This window comes from Acanthisitta chloris, unplaced genomic scaffold, assembly GCF_000695815.1.
Source record: "Acanthisitta chloris isolate BGI_N310 unplaced genomic scaffold, ASM69581v1 scaffold27982, whole genome shotgun sequence".
In the NCBI taxonomy this organism is placed as follows: Eukaryota; Metazoa; Chordata; class Aves; order Passeriformes; family Acanthisittidae; genus Acanthisitta; species Acanthisitta chloris.
This window is the reverse complement of record NW_008661481.1, coordinates 1-9,624: the sequence shown is the minus strand read 5'-3', so window position 1 is coordinate 9,624 and position 9,624 is coordinate 1. Positions and strand designations below refer to the sequence as shown.

Genomic DNA, 9,624 nt, shown 5'->3' with positions numbered 1-9,624 from the left:
TTTCCCTTTTTTCCATGTTTTTGTTGCTATTTTTTTTCCATTTTTGTAGGGTTTTTTTGTGGTTTTTTTTTTTAAAGGCTGGGCAAGAGGTAAGATAAAAAAAGGGCATTTTTGGCCTCTGAATGTTTGTGATAGATCAGGTCGGGGAGCTCTGCTCGCTGGGAGATCAGGGGAAGTTGGACATGATCAATTACAAACTTTATATTCCAAGAGATATTTGATATCCACAAAGAAAGAAGGCAAAAGGAAGATTTGAGGCATAAATCCCATCCAAAGCCTCCATGTCCTACCTTTAAATAATGAAAACATACAAAAGTGGCCCAAACTTGTGCAAAACTCTTAATTTGCTCAAATATTTTACAGAATCAGTACAGGAAAACGTAGAAATCGGTAAAAAAACTTCAAAATAAGAACCCTGGAGGGATTTGTCCCATTTTAGCAACAGGAATTTTGCTGTCCCAGGGTGGAAATCTTGGCTCACGTGGGGAGTTGGGTGCTGTCACCTCCCTTTTCCCCAACATAAGGCAAACCCGACCCTGAAAACACACTGAGATAGACAAAAATGATGTAAACGAGTCATTTCTCCCCAAAAAAATCCCCCCTGGGGATACCAAAAGCCAAAGGCTTTATCCACGAGGCTCCTTGAAAACAGAGGCTGGAGCTGTGGCAGCTCCAGAATTCCCACACTTTTGGCTTATTTTGGGGGTTTTCCAGCCGTTTCAAGTCCATTATTCCACCGCTCTGAGAGAAAACCCCCAAAACCCCTTAAAAAAAAACCAACCCCAAAACAGATGATATATTGTGCAATTCCTGCTCCAGCTCCAGAGCGGCAGTGAAATCCCTGCAATTTGCTGTGTTCCCAAAAAAAACCCCCATAAAATAAAAAACCCAAAACTTGGGTTGAAGAAACACATTAAAAGAGGAGGAAAAACCAAGGCAGAAGGCGGTGGTGATCCAGCATCAGGATTTGGGGGAGTTTTGGGGTTGTTTTTTTTTTGAAGGGATTTGGATGCTCATTCCATGATTGGAAGCCCTCGGGGGGTGCTGTGGGAATAAATAGAGGGGGTGAGGCTCGGGGGGTCCCTGGGCTCAGGGGGTCTCGTAGCCCACGCGGTAGCCAGGCTGGGTGGGCAGGTGGGCAGCACAGAGCCACTGGGGCCCTGCACGCTGTAGCTGGGACTCATCCACGCTGCTGACGACTGGGTCTGGCTGTGGAGAGGGAAAAACAGCCCTCAGGAGTGGGTGGGGAAAATGGGGAAGGGGTTTAAGAGGGAATTTGGGGGGTTGGGAGGGGGTCACTGTCTTCCATCAGGATGGGGATCTGATCTGAGGCTCTGCGTCGCTGGAGAAAATGTTTGAGGGGCTGCAGGGCACAGGGGGAACACACCCAGGGGGGAAAGGGTCAGCAGGGTCACAGTGTCACCCCCCCAGGGGTATAAAGGGGAGAAAAAGGTGCAACAGGGTCACAGTGTCACCTCCCCAGGGATAAAAAGGAGAGAAAAAGGTGCAACAGAGTCACAGTGTCACCCCCCAGGGGGTAAGTAAAAGGTCCAACGGTCACAGTGTCACCCCCCAGGGGTAAAAAAGGTCCAACAGGGTCACAGTGTCATCCCCTGAGATATAAAGGTCCAACAGATGACAAAAAGTTTCCACAGGGTCACAGTGTCTCACCCAGGATAAGGAGGTGACAAGAAGGCCGCACAGTGTCCCCCCCAGGACAGGAAGGTCCCAGAGTGTCCTCCCAGGATAAGAAGGTCCCAGAGTGTCCCCCCCCAGGACAGGAAGGTCCCAGAGTGTCCCCCCAGGACAAGCAGGTGCCCCAGGCTCACCCGAATCCCTGCTGGCTCCAGGCCTGGCCGTAGACGCCGTAGGGAGGAACTTGCCATCCGTTGGGCACGTACTGCCCGAGCTGGGCACTGCCATACCACTGCCCCCACTGCCCGTAGGGCTGGGGGTAGCTCAGCTGGTTCTGGGGGACAGAAAGGGGTAGGAGCCATGGAATCAGGGATGGAATGGGTTGGAGGGAACCCAGAGCTCACCCAGTGCCACCCATTCCCACTAGCACAGGTTGCTCCGAGTCCTATCCAATCTGGACAGGAACACTTCCAGGGAACACCACTTCCCTACCCTCACAGGGCAGAATTTCTTCTCAATATCCCATCTAAATCTCCCCTCTTATGTGGAATAATATGGGTTGGAAAAGCCCTTTAAGACCATTAAGTCCAACCATTCCCCAGCACTGCCAAGGCCACCACTAACCACGTTCCCCACTGCCACATCCACGTGGCTGTTAAATCTCCTCAGGGATGTGACTCCACCACCTCCCTGGGCTGGACAGTCCTTTCCAGGAAGGAATTTTCTCAGTATTCAACCTGAACCTGGCACAGCTTGAGGCCATGTCCACTTGTTCCCCGGGGCAGAGCCCAACCCTCACCTGGCAGCACTTTCCGGCAGGAAAATTTACATTTTCCAGCATTCCCAACAAACATCACTTCCCAGAGGAGAATCCCTGACCTGCTGCACGGGGCTGACCATGTCTGGTGTCTCCTTGCCCCAGTAGCACTTCACCACGTGGCCCTCGATGCTTGTCCCGTTGACGGAGACGATGGCATGAGCTGCACTCTCATGGGAATTAAACCTGTTGGGAAAGAAGTTGGGATAACTGGAATGACCCACTGAGTGGGAACAGCTGGGAATAACCCTGAGGGTCCCCACTAGCCCAGGATGGGTTTGGGTGTGCCAGAACCAGCTGGAACTGTCCCTGTCCCCATGCAGAGGGTCATGGAGTTTTCCTGTTTCCTTGGTGGGACTCTCCCTAAATTAATCAGAAAATCCAGCAAGGAGAGAAGTCAAATTATAATTTTTGTTATCTGGAGCCTCATCAACACAGAGATGAGGATGGGTTGGGGAAAGAATCAGACTTGAGTGACTTCAGTGACTCCTGAGCTGACACAACACACTGAGCTCCTGCACGAATTCCAACTATTTTCCCAGGTTCTTCCTGCTCCTCACAGCCCTCACTCCCCTCCTCAGAGCAGAGGGAGCTGCTGCCAGTGTGCCCTGCAGCCTGGCACACTCCCACCCTCCCTGCCCAATCCCCCCCAGGCACACCTACCTCACGAAGGAGTAACCTTTGTCCGGGAACACTCGGATCTCCATGATCTGCCCGAAGGGGGAGAAGGTCTGGCGCATCAGCTGCTCTGGAGCAGGAAGGACAGGGAGCAGAGTGAGGCACACACAGTGCCCCAGGGAGGGGGTGGCACAGGGGGAGGCCACACGTACCTGTCAGGCCCGAGGTCACCCCCCCACAGTACACGGTGCAGTTGCTGGGGCTGGACTGGGTGACCACGTCGTCGTACGACAGCTGTTTGGTGTTTGCTGGAAGAGATGGGACAGGGATTTGCGGCGGATCCGACGGGAATTGTGGGGGAATTGTAATCCTGACTGGCATGACCTGTGAACACCTGTTGAGGTGTGAGACACCTCATTGAGAGTCTTCTCTGGGGAGACCTCAGAGCCCCTTCCAGTGCCTAAAGGGGCTCCAGGAGAGCTGGAGAGGGACTTGGGACAAGGCATGGAGGGAAAGGACAGGGGGGAATGGTGTGAAACTAAGAGGGGACATTTAGATGGGATATTGGGAAGAAATTCCTCCCTGTGAGGGTGGTGAGGGGCTGGGATGGAGTTTCCAGAGCAGCTGTGGCTGCTCCATCCCTGGAAGTATCCCAGGCCCGGTTGGAGCACCCTGGGCTGGTGGAAGGTGTCCCTGGGTGGAACTGGTTAGGCTTTAAGGTCCCTCCAACCCCAACCACTCAGTGATTCCATGCCTCAGGGGGCTGGGAGAGGCACACAGCTGCAAACCTACATTCATACGTGCTCTTTGGAGCTGGAGGTTTCCTCGTGGCCCAGTTTGTTCGGATCTGCCTTCCCCCGAGCCACTGCCCACCCATCTGCTGGATCGCGTTCTCCGCGTCCTGTGGGGGAGAGAACAAACCCTGTCAGCACCTCTTCCTCCTGGGGTACAGCCAGGGGGGTGACATCTCTGCCCTCCTGACTGAGCAGCCCTGGGAGTGCTCCAGGATAGGCTGGATGGGGTTTGGAGCACCCTGGGCTGGTGGGAGGTGTTCCTGCCCGTGGCACGGGGTGGGACTGGATGAGTTTTATGCTCCTTCCAACTCAAACCATCCCAGGATTCTATGATTTCTATGGGTTTATAAACAGAGGGAGCAGCTTCTACCCATGACAGGCAGGGAAAGCACAGTTGGAGAGAGACTGGGACTGACAACACCCTGTGGACAATCATCTGGAGGAGCTTGAGACTGTGCTGCAACTCATCCAGGTCGTGAGGAAGGGAAGAAAGGGATCTCATCCAGAGAGTGAAGAGGGAAAGCAACACCTTATCCCTCTAGCAAAGCAGGAAACTAACACTTCATCCCTCTAGTGAAGAAGGAAATGAACACCTTATCCCTCTAGCAAAGAAGGAAACAAACACCTTATCCCTCTAGTGAAGAAGGAAACAAACACCTTATCCAGTTATCGAAGGAGACAATGGAATCTTACTCAATTACTGAAGGAGATGAAAGGATCTCACCCAGTTACTGTGGAAGGAAACCAACATCTTACCCACTTATTGAAGAAGGAGACGAAGCCATAGCCTTTAGACTTCCCTGTTGCCATGTCCTTGACCACCCGTGCATCCCTACAAAGCACAAACCACAGCCACGTCAGCCCTCCCAGCCCAACTCCCCCTGAGCCCCACGAGCCTCATTTTCACCTCTCACCTCTGCTAACCTCACCAGCAACACACTGAGCAAAAACCTCCTTATTACCACACGACTTTACTAAGGCTTTGCCAGGGAGCAGCAAAGCTACACTGAGCTGTGTGGACATGCCAATCAGTGGCCTCTCTCAGAAATGTCTGCACTTTGCAGCTGGTTCCTGCTCCAAAAGGCTGTTGGGACACAGAGCATGGCCAAAGCAGCTGCTGCAAACAACTTCAGGCTGATGTGAGCTGAACAGCTCTCCTGGCCCATGCAGTGTTTATTTGCCAACACATTCTACCTGCTCATCCCAAATCTTAAGTAGGACTGATCCATTCCATCCTGCCACGTCTGGCACAGACTCCCTAGAGCCCTCCCTCTGCATTCCCTGGTGGCCATCAGGTGCAGTCAGGCTGAAGTAAGACCACAGAGAGCTGATTTGTAAACCCTCTAATAAAAGGAGATCGAACTGCCATTAAAAGAGGAATAAACTGAATTCTGAGGGGGGGAAAAAAAACCCCAAAACAACAAAAAACCAAACTTACTTCAATTAAATGCTTCACTACCCAACACTCCAAAGCACTCTATGTTCTTACATCACCATCAAGAAACTCCAATGTCCAGTACAGACAACACTACAAGGAAAATTAATGGTTTACGTTTGGAGCATGGAATGGAAGAACTGCCACTCACTCTGCTACACCCTGAGGAGGACACACTGGGAAGAAAAGTGTCCTGTGTGTGAGACACACTGGGACCAGCACAGCTCCTTGACATGAAGGGCTCAGCCCAATCTGGAAGGCCTTAGGTCAAGGGCTGATGCTGCCCCAGTGCCCCAAAAAAGCTTCATCTTGTGGGAAATGGGAATTTAACTGGATAAAAAACCTACTGGCTCTGGGTGGCTGTCACCCCACAGCTCCCCAAAACCTCACACCCTCAGGGGATGTGATGTGCAAAGGGACTCAGTGCAGTGCCCAGCACCTGAGTGGGGCAGGGAGTGAAACCCCAGGATGAGGAGTCTGGATTTTCCAGCACTGCTCTGCCAATGAGGCAAGGAGGATAAAGCCAAAGCAAGCTGGATGCCACTTTTCTAGGAAAGCAAAGTGGGATAAAGGACTGGGGTCAGAGGCCTCAGGTCGCTGGGTGAACACGGAGCGTGTGTCCCTGCACTGCCACAGCTCTCAGTGCTACTTACTCCAACACAAAGTTGTCTCCACTTGGGAGAGAAAACTTGGAGTTATGTGTCCTAGAAAGTGACTTACGATATCCTTCCGAAGGGAGCAAAAGCTGCTTTGATATCTTCAGTTGTGATTTCTGGACTGAGGTCTCCGACAAAGACGTGGAAATGGTCTTTGGGGGAAGGAGAGAGAGAGAGAGAAGGATTTAATGGTTGAAGATCTAATAAACTCCAGAATCCAAACTTCCCTGCAGAGCTCTGCACAGCTCGAGGCACAAGTGACACTTACTGCTGGTGTCTTTCTTCTGGCTGCTGGGGGTGGTGGCCCAGTTCACCTTGACCTCCTGCAAACAGCAGTTGCACATGTTAGATCCAGAAAACCTCAACCAAATCTCAACCCAGAACTTAACCCTGACCCTGCAATGGCTTCCAAATGTCCTATGGGAGTGTCAGGAGGACAGGGACAGACTGCTACCAGTGGCGCTCAGTGACAGCATATGGGGCACAAAACTGAAACAGCAAGTTCCACCTGAACATGAGGAAGAGATAAGGGGAAACCTTCCCCTGAGGGTGACAGAGCCCTGGAACAGGCTGTGCAATCTCCTTCTCTGGACACCCCTGTGCAACCTGCTCCTTTGGCAGGGGCCTGGATGGGATCATCTCCAGAGCTCCCTTCCAACCCCAACCACTCTGGGATTCTGTGCTTGCCCTTCCCTCCCAGTCCCACATCCCGTAACAGTCTCAGCTGCTCTCCCCAGCCGTGTCCCTCCTGATCCTGCAGGGTATCCACCTTGTCCCCATTGGAATTCCAGCCCCCAGAGCCCTGAGTCAGCCTGTCCCCAGCTCCAACTCACCCTGTAGAGACGACAGCTTACCTTACCCATTATCTTCCTGCCGTTCATGGCAGCCAGCGCCGCGGCCGCGTGCCGGTGCTCGTAGAACTCCACGAAGCAGTACGGGTCGTTTCCAGCTGTCTGAGACAAAGAAAGGACACAGGATCAGGGAGACCAACCTCCTCAGGCTGAGCTCTGGCTGTCCTGCCTGATTCATCACACCCCAACACCCCCAAATGGAAGTTTTTTTCACTCCACAGGGACTACACTCCGGGCGCTAATGATGCTCCCAGAGGTTTCGTTCTGCTTTAGGAAGGTAAAATTATGGCAAAGAGCTTGAAAAGTCTAATTCCCACGTGATTTCACCTGCTCATTCCCTCTCACCCACCCTGGGATGTCACACCAGGCACAGGGCAGAAATGATGCCCCAAGCATAGGGCCTTATGACATCCCTTTGATGTGGTCATGACCTGTTTCCAGTGGAATTCCCAAACACACAAGTACAGCCCTGACCCATGAGGAACAAGGAAATCATCCAAGGAAGGCTCTTACATCCATGATCATTTTGCAGTTCTTGCATGGTCCTATCTGGCTGAAGAGCTGGAGGATCAGAGCCTCAGTCACGTCCCTGGACAGGTTCCCCACGTACCTGAGAATCAAACAAAGGATGGATATGGATACAGGTCACACTGAGAGATGGAGAGGCACTTGGACAAGGGCCTGGAGTGCTAGGACAAGATTGCTTCCCGCTGCCAGAGGGCAGGATTAGATGGGATGCTGCTAAGGAATTCTTCCTTGTGAGAGTGGTGAGGGACTGGGTTGGAATTCCCAGAGCAGCTGTGGCTGCTCCATCCCTGTAAGAGCTCCAGGCCAGGTTGGATGAGACTTGGAGCAACCTGTGCTGGTGGAAGGTGTCCCTGCCCGTGACAGGGTGGTGGGAACTGGATGGGCTTTAAGGTCTTTCCAAGCCAAACCATTCCATGACTCTATGAACCTGACCTAGCAAACTGATTTCCACACACAGAACCAGTGGCTCTGATATCCATACACCATCACCATTCCCTCGAACACCATTCCCAGCTGCTCCAGCAGCTCAGCCTGGTGTAACACAACATCTACTCAGCTCCTTTCAAAGGGCTCAGCTTTTGAAAGCTTCAGATCTGCCTGCAACAACCAAGGGCCAACATGTCCACACTCCCTCACCCTCCATTTGTAGGGATCAGCCTCCCCGAGCACAAACACAACCCAAATCCCTTTTCCCACCTGGGATTTTGGCTTTCTCAGCCACTACCACCATCCATGACCCACAGGTAGGTGTTGTTGTTGTTGTTGTTGCTAAGCCCAAGTCATGGGATCTTTATAAAAAGCACAGAGAGAAACCTCAGCCCCCAAGGTGTGGCAGGAGCTTTCCACAAAGGAATGTTCTGTGGGAAACCTCTGCCACAGGAGCCTTGGCCAAATCTCACCACTGAAACCACATGGATGCACCTGCAATCCACACTGCTAGGGGTGTAAAGGTGGTGCAGGAAAACAACCAGGCAGCAACAGCAGGGTCTGCTCGTGCTCCTGCTGCTGCCACGGGGCCTGGGACCTGCTGGAGGGAGGTGGCCCCGGTTCCGGGTTAGCCATGAGGGAAGGAGACACGGAGTCTGGATTGCTGTCAGAATGGATCTACAGGAGCTCTGCATGAAGAACTTTTTGGGTGACTCTTTCAGTCACCCAACCCGTGACACCCACTGGTGACAATTCCCTGGGTGACCTGAGAAAGTCCCTGGGTTGGAGTCAGGGAAATCCCACCCTGGGATGTTGCTCAGTCCTCAGCTGTGCTCAGAACCTGGATGTGTTTTAAGGCTGGAACAGACAATCCTGGAGGTCTTTTGCAGCCTCAGGGATTGTGAGTGGCACGAGCCACACGTGCCCCAGGACACAGACCTCATTCCCTGGAGCACACCCTGAGCTGAGCCCACCAAACTCCAGACAACCACTTCATTGGGATGGGGGAAAACATCTCCCTAAACAAATACACAAACACACCAATGGGTCTGACCATGTTTGCAGACGCCAGGAATAGCTCCAGAAACGTGGGAAGACACTGGGATTGTACACACTGAGTGGTCAGTGCCCAGGAGGGATGGGATGGGGCATGGCACAATCATGTTTTCTTGTGGTCACTCAGCCAAGTCGTGTCTCAGCCCCAGGGCAGGTGCACCAGTCCAAGGGCACAGCATTCCCTTGCCTTGGAATGATTCCCTGTCCATCCTGTCTTCCCTACTGCTCTGGAGAAGGGAACTTTAGAGGTGGAATGGGATGACTGGAGCCTGATTTCCCTGATATAAGTGAGGGAAACCACTGCAGGTAAGACTTGCTTGGGAAAAGCAGGAAAACACACAACTCAGGTGTGCCCAGGAGCTCTGCTGGGCCTGGAAAACAGTGTCAGGTGTGCCCAGGAGCTCTCCCATGTCCCATGTCCTCATGTGAGCTGGGATGGATTCGGGAGAGGACACACACACCTTCCAGACCCTGTTCCCTCCAGGTGTGAGCTGGGATGGATTTGGGACAGGACACACCTTCCAGACTCTGTTCCCTCCAGGTGTGAGCTGGGATGGATTTGGGACAGGACACACCTTCCAGACTCTCTTCCCTCCAGCTGTGAACTGGGATAGACTAGGGACAGGACACACCTTCCATTCCCTTTTCCCTCCAGGTGTGGGCTGGGATGGATTAGGGACAGGACACACATTCTATTCCCTTTTTCCTCCAGGTGTGAACTGGGACAGACTGGGGAAAGGACACACATTCCATTCCCTTTTCCCTCCAGGTGTGAACTGGGACGGACTGGGGACAGGACACACATTCC

At 52.7% G+C, this 9,624-nt stretch overlaps 1 protein-coding gene across 1 annotated transcript; it reads right to left on the bottom strand.

The window, feature by feature from the left end:
- Positions 1 to 1,089: 1,089 nt before the first annotated feature.
- TIA1 (TIA1 cytotoxic granule-associated RNA binding protein) lies at positions 1,090 to 7,416 on the bottom strand (the record flags this gene model as incomplete). Its single annotated transcript, XM_009070257.1, is given in 12 exon segments — positions 1,090 to 1,145; positions 1,148 to 1,209; positions 1,830 to 1,969; positions 2,515 to 2,638; positions 3,116 to 3,200; positions 3,283 to 3,378; positions 3,863 to 3,971; positions 4,621 to 4,696; positions 6,020 to 6,107; positions 6,224 to 6,278; positions 6,810 to 6,908; positions 7,320 to 7,416. Coding segments are annotated over 12 exon segments (1,087 nt in total), but the record flags the coding sequence as incomplete, so codon positions are not given.
- Positions 7,417 to 9,624: the final 2,208 nt, after the last annotated feature.